At 61.1% G+C, this 18,844-nt stretch overlaps 1 protein-coding gene across 2 annotated transcripts; it reads left to right on the top strand.

Moving 5' to 3' along the window:
• Nucleotides 1-38: 38 nt before the first annotated feature.
• LOC101550122 (complement C4-B) lies at nucleotides 39-15,789 on the top strand. 2 transcript variants are annotated; one of them, XM_055129098.1, is made up of 41 exons: nucleotides 39-166; nucleotides 979-1,174; nucleotides 1,653-1,848; nucleotides 2,009-2,079; nucleotides 2,153-2,241; nucleotides 2,915-2,997; nucleotides 3,132-3,228; nucleotides 3,427-3,532; nucleotides 3,798-3,930; nucleotides 4,691-4,806; nucleotides 4,892-5,074; nucleotides 5,168-5,353; nucleotides 5,444-5,629; nucleotides 5,749-5,907; nucleotides 6,335-6,461; nucleotides 6,577-6,651; nucleotides 6,917-7,114; nucleotides 7,195-7,306; nucleotides 7,398-7,468; nucleotides 7,613-7,752; nucleotides 7,851-8,060; nucleotides 8,307-8,358; nucleotides 8,442-8,531; nucleotides 8,642-8,851; nucleotides 8,977-9,052; nucleotides 9,166-9,322; nucleotides 9,414-9,530; nucleotides 9,620-9,791; nucleotides 10,143-10,375; nucleotides 10,463-10,630; nucleotides 11,089-11,148; nucleotides 11,803-11,893; nucleotides 11,971-12,157; nucleotides 12,269-12,359; nucleotides 12,462-12,536; nucleotides 14,461-14,563; nucleotides 14,668-14,757; nucleotides 14,839-14,937; nucleotides 15,045-15,128; nucleotides 15,333-15,465; nucleotides 15,560-15,789. In XM_055129098.1, the coding sequence occupies exons 1-41, from the start codon at nucleotides 99-101 to the stop codon at nucleotides 15,699-15,701; spliced, it is 5,232 nt and encodes a 1,743-aa protein (XP_054985073.1). In that variant the 5' UTR covers nucleotides 39-98; the 3' UTR covers nucleotides 15,702-15,789. The 2 variants fall into 2 exon arrangements, with proteins under 2 accessions (XP_054985073.1, XP_054985074.1); XM_055129099.1 differs by lacking the exon at nucleotides 39-166 and adding an exon at nucleotides 738-868.
• The last annotated feature ends 3,055 nt before the right edge of the window (nucleotides 15,790-18,844 follow it).

Raw genomic sequence — 18,844 nt, 5'->3', positions numbered from 1 at the left:
GAGCGCTGGGCTTGTCTGCGCGGGGGTCAGATGTCGGGGTGCTGTTTGCCTGGGCTCCCACCCAGTGGCGGGGTGTGGGCACTGCTCTCCCCCCTTCCATGGACGTGAGCCAGAAACTGGGGTCGCTGCCTTCGAGGCAACAGGATGCTGCGTTTACCGTCCTGGGGTAGGAAGCGGGGCTTCGGGTGGGCTGGTGCAGGACGGGCAGGAAGACAGGGTTTTCTCCCCCACATGTTGGGTGGAAACTGCCAAATAAAGTGCTTCTGCCTGTGGTATTGATTTTCTGGTGTCTTTGTTTAATGTGTCTGTGTGTCATTGGTGGGGCAGATGAAACCAAATCTGGGCCCGGGCTCGGCCGCATTGTTCAGAGGCCGGTGTGGTCCGTTCTCCCCACGGGAGGCGAGGGTGTGCCCAGTCAGGACCCTGGACCTGCTGTGAGGGTCCATGCAGAGCCAAAGCCTGCCTAGTTTTTGTGGAAGTTTTTGTAGGCCCCAAAGCCTTCGGGGCCTACGAAACAAGAAAAAGTGCCTGCATACAGCAGCGTGGGCCCTGGGTTTGGAGGTGGGGAGTCTGCCTGCGGACCTTGATCTCCCCAGGTTCCCTTCACAGACCCAGTGTCCCGGGTGCTTCCCCTGCCCAAAACTGGGCCAGGGGCCAGTTGCATTTCTTGCCTGTCATGTGATTTCCCGGCTAGTGGGGTTAGGGGTGGAGCTAAGTGCTCTAAGCCCTGGGCTGACCAGAACGAGGCAGACGGACAGGCAGACGGACGGGCAGACGGACGGGCAGAGACCGATGTGTGCAGGATGCGGCGCCTCTGGGTGCTGACCTGGGCCTTCAGCTGCCTCACCTTGTCTCTGCAGGAGCCCAGGTCCGGGGGCAGGGCTGACGCTGGGAGAGGAGGCGGGGCCGCTGCGGGTGGAGAGGGGGGCTTCGGGATGAATGCAGTGGACCCTGCTGACCCTCACCTGCTGTCCCCAGGTTGGTGCTGTTGGCTCCTTCGGTGGCTCATGTGGGGGTGCCTCTGTCTGTGGGGGTACTGCTGCAGGATGCTCCCCACGGGCAGGTGGTGGCAGGGTCCGTGTACCTGCGGAACCCGTCCGCCTCTGCCCACTGCTCCCCGAGAGTGAACTTTGCCCTCCGCTCAGAAAAAAACTTCGAGCTCCTCAGCCTCCAGGTGACTGGCGCCATGCCCCTGCTGCTCCCTGTCCCCTTGCCCCCCACTCTTTCCCCCTCTCTGAGGGTCCTACCCGTTGGTGCTCTCGGGGGCCCGTGCAGTGCCTCCCCCCTACAGCGCCTGCTCTCTGTCCTTGGAAACAGCCCCGCCACCATCTTTGTCTTCCTTCCTTTTTCTCTTCTTTTTGGTTTTTTGGGTCCCACCCAGCGATGCTCAGGGGTCACTCCTGGCTCTGCACTCAGGAATTACTCCTGGCGGTGCTCAGGGACCATATGGGATGCTGGGGATCGAACTCGGGCCGGCTGTGTGCAAGGCAAACGCCCTACCCGCTGTGCTATCGCTCCGGGCCCCACCCCCCATCTCTATCTGCATATTCTCTCTTCTCACCTTCCCTTTTTTGTTGCTGTTTTGTCTTAGTCTTTCATTTTCTTCTGCTCTGTCTTTGACCGCCTTTGTCCCCTCCTTCTCTCCCCGACAGTTCCCCCTGGACATGAAATGTGGTCTCAGAGAGCTCCACGGAGTCCACCGTGTCCAGCTGCTGGCTGAGTCGCCATGGCTGATGAACCATGGGTTCAAAGGAGTTGACACTCAGGGCATCAACCTGCTTCTGTCCTATCGCCGGGGACACCTCTTCCTGCAGACTGACCAGCCCGTCTACAACCCGGGCCAGCGGGGTGCGTCTTGGCCTCAGGGCCCTTACTTCTCCAGTCTGCTTAGGTCATGTTTGGTGTCCCTATGTGAGGTGACCCTTTCTGCTGAGCCAGTATTTGTTCTCGCTTCTGATGGGGATGGGGGTGCTGGGCTCGTGCTGACCTTCTTGCCCTCTGTTCCCAGTCCGGTACCGGGTGTTTGCTCTGGATCAGAAGATGCGCCCGGCCAGGGACGTTCTCATGGTCACGGTGGAGGTGAGTCCCAGCCCTCCCCGCCGACCAGGTCCCCGCTCGGCCTGCCCATAGCACTGCTCTGTTCCCCTCGCAGAACCAGCATGGCCTCCGTGTGCGGACACTGGAGAAATACATCCCCAGGGCCATCTACCAGGATGACTTTGTGATCCCAGACATCTCAGAGTAAGTCGTGTCCCCTCTGCCTGCCTCCAGCTAAGCACACACGGACACATCCTGAGCCCTCTGACCATTGGTTAACACCTGTCCCCCCAACACAAAACAGACACACACTCAGACACACACAGATATACACATGTACATACATAAAGATGCACACAGACATGCGCACACATGCTCACACACAGATGCACACACAGACACAGTCTCACACAGGCACATACAGACACAGACACACACATGCACACATATACACACATGCACACATGGAGACAGACACACATATGCACATGCACATACATAGGGACACACACACAGACACGCACACATGTTCACATACAGATACACACACAGACACAGTCTCACATAGGCACATACAGACACAGACACATGCACACATATACACACATGCACACATAGAGATAGACACACGCACAAACACAGACACACAGACATACACAGACTTACATAGGCATATACAGACACAGAGACACATGCACACACAGACATACGCACATACAGACATGCACAGATACACGTATACACACAGACACACAGACTCACACAGACACACATGTACACACACACGCACAGACACACATCCAGTCCTCCTGGCAGGGAGCTGGGCTACTGGCTCTCTGGCCATGTCTCATGGGGACCCTTGTTGGTCCTCACTCAGGCCGGGGACTTGGAAGATCTCAGCCCGATTCCAAAATGACATGGAGTCCAACTACAGCACCCAGTTCGAGGTGAAGAAATATGGTAAGAGCTGGAGATGTGAGGGGCAGGCCCCGGCTGGCACTTGGGAGGGTGAAAGGTGACATAAGCTCTAGACTGAGGGGAGAGGTGCCCGAAGGCCTCACTGGCCTGACCTGCCTGTCCCGCCACCCTGTCAGTCCTCCCCAACTTTGAGGTGAAGATTACTCCCGGGAAGCCCTATATCCTCACCACGCCCGACTTCCTCGATGACATCCAGTTAGAAGTCCAGGCCAGGTAATTTCCCTCACCCCAGAGTTCCCGGTGCCTTTGGAACTGGCTGTGTCCCCTTCCCTCCCTCTACCTCCCCTTTTCCCGGCCTCTCCCTGGGGCTATTCTGCCTCCCCTCCCTCAGCCTCCCCTCTTCCCAGCTCCCCCTGGGGCTCTGCCCCTCCCCTCCCCTCAGCCCCTCCTCCCGGCCTCTCCCTGGCACAGGTACCTCTACGGGAAGCCAGTGAAGGGAGTGGCCTATGTGCGCTTCGGGCTTTTGGGAGAGGATGATGAGAAGACGTTCCTGAGGGGCTTGGAGAGTCAGTCCAAGGTGGGACACAGAGAGGGGCCTAGAGGGGAGAGGAAGGAGTTGCACGACCCCTCCTCGGGGGTCGGAGCTATTGTCCAACAGGGAGGTGCTTGCCGTGCGTGCGGCCAACCTGGGCTCTGCCCCTGGCATCCGGTTCGGTGCCCTGAGCCTGCCAGGAGCCGTCCTTGAGTGCAGAACCAGGAGAAAGCCCTGAGCACTGCTGGCTGGGACACAAACTCAAAACCGAAAAACTGACTCGCCCCTCCACACTGTCTTTCTTCCCCAGCTGGTCGATGGCAAGTGCCACATTGCGCTGTCCAAGGCCGAGCTCCAGGGCGCCCTGGGGAAGGTCAATCTCGCTGTCACGGACCTCCCGGGCTTGCGCTTGTATGTGGCAGCGGCCATTATTGAGTCTCCAGGTGGGTGGCTTCCCCTGGCCTCACCCCGACGGGGTCTCTGGGCTGACCCCCCACCCCCGTGTGTGTCAGACCCCGAGGAGAGCCATGGCTGACTGCCTGCGGCTCTGGTTGGGGTGGGCTCGGGCAGGGGGCATCACTCCCCTGGCTCATTTAATTTTATTTAGTTCTATATTGACTAACGTGATAGCACAGTGGGTAGGGCGTTTGCCTTGCACGTGGCCAACCTGGGTTCGATTCCTCCTTCCCTCTTGGAGAGCCCAGCAAGCTAGTGAGAGTATCCTGCCTGCACGGCAGAGCCTGGCAAGCTCCCCGTGGCATACTCGATATGCCAAAACCAGTAACAACAAGTCTCACAATGGAGACGTTACTGGTGCCTGCTCGAGCAAATTGATGAACAACGGGACAACAGTGCTACAGTGCTAGTTCTATACTATTTTGCTTGATTGGGTTTGGGTCTGGGGCTACACCGGCACTTCTCAGGTGTGGGGGTCACTCCCGTCGGTTCTAGGAATTGAACCTCCAGAGCTCCAGTGCAGCTCATCTAGGTTTTTGAGCCATTCCTCGAGCCTCCCATTTTATTTAATTTTTTTTTTGTCCACTCTTCATCCCTCTGTCCTTCTCTACAGCGGACACATGGGCCATGCCCTGGCGGGTGGCCTGGGTGCCGGGTGGCCCCCAGAGCTGAGCCGGTGCAGCCTGGGTCCTGAGCTGGGCGCCTCTTCCTGTCCCCCCCCCTCCCTGCGCCCCAACTCTGTTGCAGGAGGGGAGTTGGAGGAGGCGGAGCTCACGTCCTGGCGTTTCGTGTCGTCTCCCTACGTCCTGGACCTTAGCAGCACCAAGCGACACCTGGTGCCGGGGACCCCCTTCCTGCTGCAGGTTGCTTCTGGAAGGCGAGGAGGTGGGGGCGGGGGGCAGTCAGGAGGGCACCGGGCCTGACCGCAGGCTTCTCCTCTTCGACTAGGCTCTGGTTCGGGACCTGTCGGGCGCCCCAGCCTCTGGTGTCCCCGTCCAAGTTGCTGCCAAGTTCTTGTCTTCTCCCGGTGCTGCTTCCCAAGCTCAGAACTTAGAGCAAAACACAGATCTGAACGGCCACGTCATCATTCCCGTCGTTCTCCCCCAGAGCACCTCGGAAATGCAGCTTTCGGTGGGACGCCCTCTCGGGGCGAGGAGCAGGGAGAGGGTGGGCGTGGGGGGGCCCAACACTCACCTTCCCCTCCCCCGCTCTGGCCGGCCGCAGGTGTCTGCGGGTTCCTCCTATCCCGCGTCAGCCAGCCTCTCGGTGAAAGCGCCGCCCGCTGGAGGCCCGGGGTTTCTGTCCATCGAGCATCTGGATCCTCGGCCCCCTCACGTCGGGGACGTGCTCAGCCTGAACCTGCGGGCCGTGGGCCCCAGCAGGGGAAGCTTCTCGCATTACTACTACATGGTGGGCATGAGCACGGTGGGGCAAGGGGCAGGGGGCCGGGCGGGCGCAGTTTTGGGGCCTCGCAGGGCCCACGAACCACTCTCGCCCCAGGTCGTCTCCCGAGGCCGGATCTTGTTGCTGAAGCGAGAGCCCCGCCAGGACCTGACGTCCGTCTCCTTCACGGTGGGACACGACATGGCCCCCTCCTTCTACTTTGTGGCCTTCTACTATCACCAGGGCCTGCCCGTGGCCAACTCCCTGCGAATAAAGGTCCAAGCCGGGGCCTGCGAGGGCCAGGTAGCGTGACCCGAGGTGCCCCCACTGTGGGCTGGGGCTTGAGGGAGAGAGGAGGGGGGTGAGGGGTAGCGGGACAGGAGAGGAGCTTCCTGCTCGGACCTTGCACCCTGCCTCCTCAGCTGGAGCTGATGGTGCCTGGGGAAAAGGAGTATCGTCCCGGAGAGTCAGCCACGCTCAGACTCCGGACGGATTCTCGGGCGTACGTGGCGTTGGCGGCCGTGGACACAGCGCTGTATGCCGTGGGCAGCAAGCCCCGCAAACCCCTGGACATGGGCAAGGTTCGTTGGGACCCTCTCCCTTGCCCTCCTGCCCTTCCGTGCCCCGTCTCCTGCTGCCTGAGCCCTGGGCACACCCGTCAAGCTGGCCAGGCTCTCCCAGTACCCCCTGCTCCCCACCCCCGCTCAAGACGTGGCCCCTGAGTTCTGTGTGCCTTTTTTTTTTTTCCAAAATGCTTTTTTGGTCACTCTTGGCTCTACATTCAGGCATTACTATTGGCGGGGCTTGGAGAACTATATGGGGTGCCGGGGATTAAACCCGGGTCAGCTGCATGCAAGACAAATGCCCTCCCCGCTGTACTATGGCTCCGGCCCTCCTCGTGTCTCTTGTGTTCGTCCCTGCCCTACCCTCTCACCACAATTAAGCGAGCGGCAGGCCCCGCCGTAGGCCAGCCCTGCTCTTCCGCACCAGCCCTGCCTTTGCTTGCAGGTGTTTGAAGTCATGAGCAACTACGACCAGGGCTGTGGTCCCGGGGGTGGGAACAACGCCCTGGAGGTGTTTCAGGCAGCTGGGCTGGCCTTCTCGGATGGACACCTCCTGACTCCAGTCAGACAGAGTGAGAGCAGGGGCCAAAGGGGAGTGGGTGCCTTGGAGGGGGCGGGCCGGCTGGGGCTGGCAGGCGAGGCCCAGACCCTGACGCCCGGGGTTCGGCTGCTGTCGGCTCTTGCTAGGCCTGGGCTGCCCCAAGGAGAGGAACAGCCGGAAAAGGAGGAGTCTGAACTTGCAGAAGGAGATGAGGGAGAAATGTGAGTTGTGGGTGCCTTGAAGCCACGTCACTTCTCTGCTTGGGTGCCTGGGTGAGACTGGGGGTGGCCCCCCTCCTGGCCCTGCAACAGTCAGCCACAGTCCCAGTCGAGTCCTGGGAACCAGGTTGAAGTGGAGGGGGGGGGGCGAGGAGGGGAGCTGGAGGGGGGGCGGGGGCGGGCTCGGGCCCCCAGGGTGAGTGCGGGTGTATCTGGCTGGGGAGAGGCGCCTCCCCCTTCCCTCACGTGCCCCTCCCCGGCCCTGCAGTGGGCCAGTACAGTTCCCCAGAAGCCAAGCGCTGCTGCCAGGACGGGCTGACGAAGCTGCCGATGGGTCGCACCTGTGAGCAGCGCGCGGCACGCGTGAGCCCCGACAGCTGCCGGGAGCCCTTCCTGGCCTGCTGCGAGTTTGCAGTGCGCCTGCGCAGGCAGGCCCGCGCCAAGGCGCCCGAAGGCTTCGCCCGAAGTAAGGGGGGATGCCCACCGGAGGCGGTGCGGGCTCTGGAGGGGACCGGCCCCTGCTCATCCCCCTCCGCGAACCCGCAGCCTTGGAGACCCTGCAGGAGGAGGAACTGATACACGAGGATGACGTTGTCGTGCGCAGCTACTTCCCCGAGAACTGGCTCTGGAAAGTGCAGCTGGTGGACCACGCAAACCAGTGAGGCCCCGGCGGGTGCGGGCGGGCCCGGGCCTGTGTCGGGCTGGGCTGGGCTGTGACCTGTGACCCGGCTTCTGTCCCGCCCCCTCAGAACGACTCTGCTGTTCCCCGACTCTCTGACCACGTGGGAGATCCACGGGGTGAGCCTGTCGGAGAGCACAGGTGAGGCGCCCACGTGGGCCGGGGGGCCATGCCCCCTTAGCACTTTGCTGTCTTGTCCGTGGGCGGGAAGGGGGTGGGCCCAGCTGCCCCCCGCCCCCCACCCCTCGACTATCCCCCTGAGCTCTGCCCCTGCCCCGTGGACAGGACTGTGTGTGGCCAAACCCATCCAGCTTCGAGTGTTCCAGGAATTCCACCTGCACCTGCGCCTGCCCGTCTCCGTCCGCCGCTTTGAGCAGCTCGAGCTGCGGCCCGTCCTCTACAACTACCTGCCCGTGAACCTGACCGTGAGGCCGGGGAGCTGAGCCGAGCTGGTGTGGCTGGGGGTGGGGGGAGGGTCCTCACGGGGCGCAGGCTCTGGCGCTCACTGGCTTTCTGTCCCCAGGCGAGTGTCCACGTGTCCCCTGTGGAAGGGCTGTGCCTGGCTGGGGGCGGAGGACTGGCCCAGCAAGTGCTGGTGCCCGCCGGCTCTGCCCGGCCCGTCGGCTTCTCGGTGGTGCCCACGGCCGCCGGTGATATATCTCTGAAGGTGGTGGCCCGGGGACCCGTGGATTTCCTCTTCGGGGACGCCGTGTCTAAGGTTTTGCATGTGGAGGTGAGTGGCGCACCCCTGCACGTCCTCCCCGCGCTCCTGGGCTTAACCCCCATCTCCCAGCACCCTCTCTTCACCAACCCAACACCTTCACCCCATGTCTTGGTCTGTTCATATTTCCTGCAATTCTGATCCAACTCTGCCTCTGAGGTTCAAGGCTGAGCCCCTCGGGACCCCTCCTTGGGCGAGGGGGGCAGCAAGAGCTGTCGTGATAAGTGATCTCTCACGGTCCGTTTCCCCCCGAGACAGAAGGAAGGTGCCCTCCACCTGGAGGAGATCGTCTATGATCTCAACCCCCAGAGTGAGTGACGCCCGGCCCCAGCCCTCCATGTCCTGCGGGGGTTGTAGGTGGACAGTTGACACCAGCTTCCCTCATCTCCCCAGGGTACCGAGGCCGGACCTTGGAAATTCCCGGCAACTCTGATCCCAATAAGATCCCTGATGGAGATTTCAGAAGCTATGTCAGGGTTACAGGTGAGAGTGGCCTCCACTGCCCAGTGAACGCCCCTCGGACTCAGGTGGAACCTCTTTGACCCCATGACCTTCTGATCCCGCTCCCTGATCCCTGATCCTCTTCTCTGTAGCCTCCGATCCCATCGACACTCTCGGCCCTGAGGGCGCCTTGTCCCCGGGGGGCTTGGCCTCCCTGCTGAGGATCCCCGTGGGCTGTGGGGAGCAGACCATGATCTTGCTGTCCCCAACACTCGCCGCCTCCCGCTACCTGGACAAGACCGAGCAGTGGAGCTTATTGCCCCCCGAGACCAAGGACCACGCAGTGGATCTGATCCAGAAAGGTTCCGGGTGCAGGGGCCAGCAGGGGGGGTGGGGGCCAGAACATGGACAGCCCCAGTAGCTGGAGTGGGCGGTAGGCGTGGGAGCCGGGAGGGACCACCTCAGCAGCCGCCTCTCCGTCCCCAAGGCTACGTGCGGATCCAGCAGTTCCGGAAGGACGATGGCTCCTACGGGGCGTGGCTGCATCGCAAGAGCAGCACCTGGTGAGGCCGGGAGGGTGCTGGGCCTCTGACAGGGCTGGGTCGACCTAGACAAGCCAGGTGTCCCGGGGGGGGGGGTCCCCCCTCTCCCCAGCTGTCCCGTCCTCGCCCACCAGGCTCACAGCCTTTGTGCTGAAGATCCTGAGTTTGGCCCAGGAGCAGGTGGGCGGCTCAGCGGAGAAGCTGCAGGAGACCGCCCAGTGGCTCCTGACCCAGCAGCAGGACGACGGCTCCTTCCAGGACCTCTCCCCCGTCATTCACAGGGACATGCAGGTAGGGGGTGGCGCCTGGGCCGGAGCGCAGCGGGGACCTCCCTCCCCCCTCCCCCCGGTCTGGCCTGACATCTCTCTCCCACTTTGACTAGGGGGGCTTGGTGGGAAGTGACGAGACTGTGGCACTCACGGCCTTTGTGGTCATCGCCCTCCATCACGGACTGGTCGTCTTCGAGGACGACAGTGCAGCGCCCCTGAAGCACAGCGTGGTAAGGGACCCCCGCAGCCCCGCCCCACGGGGAAGCTCCTCGGGGACCCTCGGCCCAGCTCCCAGACGGTGCTTCTCCCTCCTCTCTAGGAAACGTCCATCTCCAATGCAAACTCGTTCTTGGCGGCCAAAGCAGCCTCCGGGCTCCTGGGTGCCCACGCAGCCGCCATCACAGCCTACGCCCTGACGCTGACCAAGGCCTCTAAGGACCATCAGGAAGTCGCCCACAACAACCTGATGGCCATGGTCCAGGAGACCGGCAGTGAGTCACGGGGCCCGGGTGGAGGCCCCTGAGGGCCCAAAGGGAGACACTGAATGAAGGTGAAGACGTGGAAGGATGGGAGCGGGGAGGTTGGAGCCCCCGTGGAAGCCAGAGCTGGACTCCGCAGGGTTCCCTGGGCCCCACCCAGCGCCACTCGCAACACCCAGCCTGCAGTAACCCCCGAGCATCACCAGGTGTGCCCCAAAGCCTCAAAGAAAAATATTCTGGAAGGGAGAAAAACTCTGAGCAGGGGTGCGTGGGGCACACTTGGGAGAGCGGACAGAGTGGGGGCGGGGATCGAGGCCAGACCCCTGCCTTCCCTCCCTCACTCTCGACCCCCTTCCCATCCAGACAGCCTATACTGGAGCTCAGTCATCACCTCTCAGAACAATGACGTGACACTGGCCCCGCCCCCTCGCCACCCGGAAGACCCCATGCCACAGGCCCCTGCGGTGTGGGTTGAAACCACGGCGTATGGCCTGCTTCACCTGCTGCTGCGGGAGGGCAAGGCGGAGATGGCCGAGCAGGTGGCCTCCTGGCTCACCCAGCAGAGCTCCTTCAAGGGGGCGTTCCGCAGCACCCAGGTAGGGGCCGGCCGGGGTGCAGGTGGGCGGCTCGGCGGACTGTGGGTACTGGACTGTGGGTACTGGAGCCTGGCCCCACCTCCCCAGGACACGGTCATCGCCCTGGACGCCCTGTCTGCCTACTGGATCGCCTCGCACACCCACGAGGAGAAGGAACTCAATGTGACGCTCAGCTCCATGGGCCGCAGCGGACCCTTGACCTACAACCTGCAGCTGAACAACCACCAAGTGCAGGGCCTGGAGGAGGAGCTGCAGGTAAGACGCGCCACGGGCTACTGTTCCTGCGAGTTTCCGGGAAGACCTTGTGGCCTGGAGATGAAACTGAGCTTTTCTTTTTTTCTTTTTCCTTTTTTTGCTTTTTGGGTCCCACCCAGTAATGCTCAGGGGTTCCTCCTGGCTCTTGCACTCAGGAATTACTCCTGGCGGTGCTCAGGGGACCCTATGGGATGCCGGGGATTGAACTTGGGTTGGCTGCGTGCAAGGCAAACGCCCTACCCACTGTGCTATCGCTCCAACACCTCAGCTGAGCTTTTCCCTCTGCAAATGAGACAGGCGAGAGTCTGCATGCAGGAGTCTCAGCTGGAATGAAACCATGTGCCTGGTACACGCAGGCTGTGGGCTTTGGACACTGGTGGGGATAGGCGGGTGGGCTTTGGGGAGGAGCAGCAAACAGTGTGGCTGCTGACACCCCTTCCCTTTTCTGCTCTTCAAAGTTTTCCTTGGACAACAAGATCAGTGTGAAGGTGGGAGGGAACACCAAAGGAACCTTGAAGGTGAGAGCCGGCTGGTCTGGAAGCAACAGGATTCCTCCTGGGGCCCCCTCACTCTGACCTCCGCCCTCTGAGCACCTGTCATCTCCTTGTCCCCTCTGTCTGGGTGACACCCACACCTGGCACCGCCACCCAGGCCTCGCCCCAGGCCCCAGGCCCATTGCCCCAGGCACACCAGACACGGCACCTCCCAGAACCTTACGTGTCCCCTTGTCTGGCTGACCATCCTTCCTGCAGGAAGCCAGTGGACGCTCTGATGCTCTCTTGAGGGCCCCGCTGTGGCCTCCTCTGTGGCCCTGCTGTCCCTCTCATTTCCCCGCTCTGTGCACAGTCCCGTTCCCGTGGAGTCGCTCACTCCGTGCCCACTGTGCTTCCCGCCCCCGCCCTGCACGTCTCTCCCCACTTCACTTCCACCCTCTGCCTGTTCTTCATACCAGACGCTTTGTCCACCGCCGCCGCCGGCCCTTGGCCAAATACCTCCCCGGGCTTCCCCCTCCAGCGGCCTCTGCACACCCCCAGGGGTGAACCCAGCGCCTCAGCCCGTTCCCACTCCTGAGGGGCTCAACCAGGGCTTGAGAAAATCCCAGAGTCCCGGGAACGGCCCCGAGGCGCGGCCAACCGCCTGCCTGTGTCCTCTCCTGCCCCTTGTGGAGCCAGGTCCTCCGTGCCTACAACATCCTGGACATGAACACCACCTGCCAGGACCTGCAGATCGAGGTGACAGTCACGGGCCATGTCGAGTACGCAAGTGAGTGTGGGGGCCCGAGGCCCGGCAGGCCCGTGGGGGCTGGTGCTGGGCAGAGGCTCAAGGCTGTCCCGGCACAGTGGAGGCGAATGAGGACTACGAAGACTACTACTACGGGGAGGACGTCCAGGGGGATGACCCGGAGGCCCACGCCCCGCCGGTGACGCCCCTGCAGCTGTTTGAGGGCCGGAGAAACCGCCGCAGAAGAGAAGCGCCCAAGGCGGGCAGCGAGCAGGAATTCAAAGTGCAGTACACGGTGTGCATCTGGTGAGCACGGCCGTGGGCCCGGGCAGCGGGGCAGAGGGGCTGTGGGCAGGGAACACTGGGCTGCGGGCCGCCGCATGGGCGTGGTGACCTGGCGGGGTCTGGCCCTGACAGGCGGAGCGGCAAGGTCGGGCTGTCGGGCATGGCCATTGCGGACATCACCCTCCTGAGCGGCTTCCACGCCCTCCGGGCTGACCTGGAGAAGGTGCGTTCAGACCTCGGCTCCCCCGGGCCCCTGTCCTCTGCCTGCTGCCCCCACACTGGGCAGGACCCGGACCTCTCCCCGTGACCGGCTCCTTTCCCACAGCTGACCTCCCTCGTGGACCGCTACGTGAGTCACTTTGAGACGGAGGGGCCCCATGTTCTGCTGTACTTCGACTCGGTGAGTGGGGAGACGGGGTGGGGGTGGGGGCCAGTGTTGGGGCTGGGTTTTCTGTGCTTGCCCAGGTCTCTGGCCAGTGCTCTGGGAATGAACTTGGACACGAGCAGGGAGAGAGAAGAGGAGCCGGGGCAGAGGCGGGCACTGGGCAGGGCAGCTGAGGGCCTGTGGGCGGGCTTGGAAGTCCTGAGCCCCTCATTGAGCTCAGGGGGTCACGCCTGAATGCAGGAAACAGTTTACAATCTGAACTGATTTAATTTCTTGTTTGCCCCCAACCTGGCCTGGAGCGATAGCACAGTGGGTAAAGCGTTTGCCTTGCACGCGGCCGACCCTGGTTTGATTCCTCTGCCCCTCTCGGAGAGCCCAGCAAGCTACTGAGAGTAGCTACTGAGAGTAGCTTGCCTGCACGGCAGAGCCTAGAAAGCTACCCGTGGCGTATTCGATATGCCAAAAACAGTAACAACAAGTCTCACAATGGAGACGTTACATGGTGCATATAACTGGTGCATGTAATACATGTGACCAGGGATGACAGTGACAGTGACAGTTTTGGCCCCCTGCTGGTGCTTGGAGGCTATAGTGGCTTTATGCTTGAGGGTCACTCCTGCCAACACTCCGGGCGGAGGTGGGACAGGGACCAGGCCTGGGTCCGGCAGCCCTCTTAGCCCTCTCTGGCCCTGTCAGGTTGGATCTATTCAGCCGATGGGCTGCATTTTCTTAGGGGGAAGGTGTTGTTGGCCTTCCTGGATGTCCTGGGTTCTGATTTCGATAATATATTTTCTTTAGAGTAATAGGAGTCATAGAAGTCGTCTTTGCCTCTGAGTGGCCTAATTGGGCTAAGAAAAAGAGTTAGTGCCCTCTGGTGGTGCCCAAAATATATTTTTCGGGAACGTTTACTGCAACTTAAAGAGAAAATGTAGAAAAGGTTTGTTAATCACACAGCTGTTAGCCAAGAGCATGGGGCTGGGGAAGTCTCCCCTTCCCGGCGGGTGCAGAGGCCTGGCAGAGCTTGGGTGAGCAGAGGGAAGAAGGGACCAGAAAGATCTCTGGGCTGGCAGGCAGCTGGCCAAGCCGCAGACCAGGGGACAACTGACAGGGGGGTGGCTGGCCCTTGGCCGTTGGAGGGAGGGGTGGCGCCTCCTGGGCCTTTGCCCTCATGGTCCCTTATGCTTCCATCACGAAGGCCAGGAAGGATGAGCAGAGTGGCGGTGCCTGGCACAGGAGAGACTGCGTTATCTTGGGGACCCAGCGAGACTGTCAGGAGGGTGGATGGACCCAGGGAGCAGGGTGCAGGCAGCGTGCGTAGGGGAGGGTCCAAAGGCTGAAAGTTGGACTTGGTGAGAGCCAGGGAGCACAGAGGGAGGGAAGCACCAGGCTGGACCACGGGAGGCGGGAGGGGGGCAGGCAAGTGTCAGCACGAAGCCGGCCCTCAGCTTCAGGCGAGCTTCCGGGGGGCTGAAGCGATAGTGCAGGGTTAAGGCCTCGCATGCAGCTGACCTCAGTTTGAGCCCCAACACCACATGGTTCCCCCCAGACATCACCAGAGTGTAGCCCTCGAGGCCTCAAGCACTGCTGGGGGGCCTGGGTAGCGGTGGGCACTGTCGCCTCCTTGGACCCCGAGGCTGCCGGCCCAGTTGGCGGAGAATTGCCAGAGCTGGTCCCTGGGGCCCCGTCGTAGTCCCTACCCGCCCTTCCACCCCCAGCAAGAAAGGGAGAACGTCACGGAGGGTGTCACCGTGACTAAGACTCTAGTCTTAGTTGGAGCAGGGCAGCAGGGGCTGGGCCAAGGTCATCGTCTATGAGTGAGGCCACCGAGACCTTGGCGGCATTGCTCGAGCGGGCAGTGAATGATGTGATGGGCTACCAGGAAGTCGCAGTGCCAGGGAAAGCCAGCACAGCCCGGTCCCCGCTGTCGCCTCCCCGCCAGGTCCCTACCACCAAGGAGTGCGTGGGATTCGGCGCCATCCAGGAGGTGGCCGTGGGCCTGGTGCAGCCAGCCAGCGCGACCCTGTACGACTACTACAACCCCGGTGGGTGCTGGAGTGTGGCCACTCAGCGGCCAGTGAAGGGGGACCGGGCAGGCGGGGCGGAGGCGGGGGCGCGTACCCTGACTTCTCTCTCTGCTTCTTTGCAGAGCGCAAATGTGCAGTGTTTTACGGAGCACCAAGCAGGAGCAAAATCCTGTCTACGTTGTGCTCTGGGGATGTCTGCCAGTGTGCTGAGGGTGAGCCCCGAGGCCCGGGGAGTGGGGTGGGGCGGGCGCCCTCTCGGGGGGTGCAGGCGCTCATCTGAACCCGCCCCCCAGGAAAGTGCCCCCGACAGCGGCGTGCCCTGGAGCGGGAACTGCAGGAGGACGATGGATACCGGATGAAGTTTGCCTGTTACGACCCGCGTGTGGAGTACGGTCCGTCTCCCCGGCCGGCCCGGCCCACCCCCAGCGCCGTGCCCTCTCACCCCAACCTGCAGCCCCCCACCTCCCTGATAAACTCACGTCTTCTGGCACCCTCCTAGGCTTCCGGGCGAAGGTGCTCCGGGAAGACAGCAAAACCGCTTTCCGCCTCTTTGAGACCAGCCTCACCCAAGTCCTGCACTACAGTAGGAGGGCGGGGATGAGGGTGGGGACGGGCGGGAGGGGCGGGGGCGACTGGGGAGCCAGAACCCAGAGCCTGTGCTTCTGGGCCTCTCGGAGCTGTTGGGGTGCTGAGGGATGAATGAGGGCGTCAGCCACAGTGTCCACCGCCCCCCCTCCCGCCCCCTGGCGTCTCGCACTTCCTGAGCCTCTCACCCTCCGCCTCACAGACAAGGACGTCAAGGCCACTCCTGGTCAGACCCGAAACTTCCTGGTTCGAGCCTCTTGCCGCCTCCGATTGGAAACGGGGAAGGAGTATTTGATCATGGGTCTGGACGGGCCCACAAAGGACCACCAGGGAAAGTGAGTCCCCTGCGCCCCTGAAGCCCGGCCCCCCAGAAACCCTGCCCCCCCCCCGTCCCCATCCTGCCCCCTGATTGCGGCTCTGCCTCTGCAGCCCCCAGTACCTGCTGGATTCCAACAGCTGGATTGAGGAGGTGCCGTCGGAACGCTTGTGTCGGACCACCCGCCACCGGGGCGCCTGTGCCCAGTTCCAAGACTTCCTGCAGGAGTACAGCTCCCAGGGCTGCCAGGTGTGAGGGCAGGAGGAGCCCCGGGCCCAGCCCACGGCCCCCAGCATAGCCCAGGGGGGCCCCCACAGTAACCGCAATAAAGAACAAAATCAGTGTCTCCGCCCACAGCACGTCCTCTCAGCCCCTGCCGACTCCGTACCACCAAACAGCCTTTTGTTATCTTAGTCTCCCAGCACTTGGATGGACCTTCTAGAACCTTCTAGATACCTCCCGGGTGCCTCATGGCCCCTGCCCCATTGCAGACTTGGGAGGACCCCGGTATTCTGTGGATGCCACCACCCCCTGTAGCTGTCACTCTGGTCTCTGGCAGGGCTCACCCATCACAAACTCCGGCCCTGGCTGTGAGCCCAATGGAGCCTGTCCACTCCGTCCTGGGTGCGGGTCAGCCCCGGCCATGCCGTTCTGGCTATGTGTCAGTCCTGGCCTCTCCGTCCTGGCTATGGGTCAGGACTCCGTCATGGGTACGGGTCAGTTCTGACACGTGTGGCTTTGGGCCAAGCCCAGGCTGTTAAAACCTCTGACCTCCATCCTGCTATCTGTGGCATTGGCCACTTGCTTAGATGCTTATCGTCCTTAGATCTGATCTCTTCATCCACATCCTGAGTTATTGGTTTTACATTTTTTGTTTTTGGGCCACATCCAGCAGTGCCCAGGGGGCCATGTGGAGCTGTGGATTGAATCGGAGTCTCACATATGTGAGCATGGGCTCAACCTGTTGAAACAGCCCTCCAGCCCCTAATCCCTGGTGTGTGTGTGTGTGTGTGTGTGTGTGTGTGTGTGTGTGTGTGTGTGTATTTTGTTGTTTACTTATGGCTCTGTGCTCAGGGATCACTCCTGGTGGGGCTCAGGGGACCATATGTGGTGCCTGGGATTGAACCCGGGTCAGATGCTTCACTCTCTCTCTAGCCCCCAAGTCCTGGTTTTCGCAGGCTAAAAGGCTGCCTTGCATGTGTCCGAATCCTCTGGGGTTCCGAATCCACTGCCACTCTCCCGGGGTCAGCCTTCCCTGCCTGCCCAGCTGTCCCCTGTCTGGCCTAGAAGCCCCTTTAGAGACACCGTCTGGGCTCACTTTTGATGGCAATGGAGACAGCAGGACCCCGCAGCTCCCCGTGCCATGCCCCATGTGGAAACCCTGCACCTGTGAGAGGTGCGATGCTGGCGGCTGTGTGGTCCTGAGGAGCACAGCTGGCATCTGGTCTGGTCTGGGCAAGTGAGGGAAGAAGGAAGGCTTCTTGGGGGAGGTGACATCTAAGTAGGATTCTGAAGGCTGGGGACTCAGGCAGTGTGGGGTCAGAGTATGAAAGGCCAGAGGTCACAGGCACAGCACGTTTGGGGGCCCTGCGTTCATTATATTCCGATTGGGCCGGTGTGGTCAGCACAGTTTAGAGTGGCTGTGTTCCAGCATCTGGCTTCTCCGGGGACCTCTTTTTAAGCAGACGCCCCTCCTGTCCCCACAGCGGATCTGACCTTCCTCGGGATTTCGGGGGAGCTTCTTTTTCCCCATTTTTTTTAGCTTGTGGGAGTTGGGCCACACTCCATGGTGCTCAGGGCTTATCACTGTGGTGCTTATGAAACCGTGTGAGGTTCTGGGGATTGAACCCGGCTTGGCCATGTTGCCCTCCCCACTGTGGTCTCTGGACCTATTGGTGCTGACAGCCTGTGGGTACTGTCGGTTCATGCTCCTGCTCCCTCTCCTCAAGGCTGGCACTGGCCATGGCCTAGGTCAGGGAGGCCACTCAGGTGAAGCTGACAGCTGTGGCTGCCCCCTCCCAGCACCCCTGGCCCACTTCCTCCCAGTCCTGGGCCTGGACCTAGATGGCCCCTGACCTTTTCCAGTCTGCCGCTGACTCCAAGTGACTGTTGTCCAGCTGCCATCTCAGCTTGTGTGTCTACAGAAATGTTCTGGACAAAGTTCAGGGGTCAAAGGACACCCCTTTCATCTGTGGGTGCTGAGGTCAGTTCCCAGAACAGGGGATGGGATCTGAAGGTGGTGAGGTGTCGTGTCCCCACTTGCTCCCTTCCCCCTGCCACCTGGGCCTCTCTCTCTCTCTTTTTTTTTTTTAATTGAATCACCTTGAGACCCAGTTACAAAGCTTTTATGTCTGGGTTTCAGTCATACAATGATCAAACACCCATCCCTCCACCAGTGCACATTTTCTACCACCAATGTCCCCAGTATCTCACCCCCCTTCACAACCCTCCCCTTGCTTCTGTGGCAGACAATTTCCCCCATACTCTCTACTTTTGGGCATTGTCACTGTCACTGTCATCCCATTGCTCATCGATTTGTTTGAGCGGGCACCAGTAATGTCTCTCGATTGTGAGACTTACTTGTTATTGTTTTTGCACATCCAATACGCCACGGGTAGCTTGCCAGGCTCTGCCGTGCGGGCTCGATACTCTCAGTAGCTTTCAGGCTCTCTGAAAGGGGCGGAGGAATTGAACACGGGTCGTCTGCGTGAAAGGCGAATGCCCAACCTCTGTGCTATTGCTCCAGCTGCACTTTTGGGCATTATGGTTTGCAATATAGATACTGAGAGGCCATCATGTTTGGTCCTTTATCTACTTTCAGCACACATCTCCTATCCTGAACAATCCCTCCAACCATCATTGACTTAGTGATCCCTTCTCTATTCCAGCTGCCTTCTCCCCCCAGCTCATGAGGCAGATTTCCAATTGTGGTGGAATATTCCTGGACCTTGTGTCTACTGTCCTTGGGTGTCAGTCTCATGTTATTTTATATTCCACAAATAAATGCAGTCATTCTATCTCTGTCCCTCTCTCTCTCTCTCTCTCTCTCTCTCTCTCTCTCTCTCTCTCTCTCTCTCTCTCTTTTGCTTTTTGGGTCACACCCAATGATGCACAGTTACTCCTAGCCTATACACTCAGGAATTACACCTGGTGGTGCTGGGGGACCATATGGGATGCCGGGGATCGAACCCGGGTCAGCCGCCTGCAAGGCAAATGCCCTACCCGCTGTGCTATCGCTTCAGCCCTGTCCCTCTCTTTCTGACTCACTTTACTTAGAATGACACTCTCCATGACCATCCATTTATAGCCAATTTCATGACTTTCCTAACAGCTGCATAGTATTCTATTGTGTAGGTGTACCAAAGTTTCTTTAGTCGTCTGTTCACGGGCACTCAGGT

This window comes from Sorex araneus, chromosome 2 (assembly GCF_027595985.1).
Source record: "Sorex araneus isolate mSorAra2 chromosome 2, mSorAra2.pri, whole genome shotgun sequence".
In the NCBI taxonomy this organism is placed as follows: Eukaryota; Metazoa; Chordata; class Mammalia; order Eulipotyphla; family Soricidae; genus Sorex; species Sorex araneus.
Note: the sequence above shows the minus strand (reverse complement) of the source record. Positions and strands in the feature narration are given on the sequence as shown.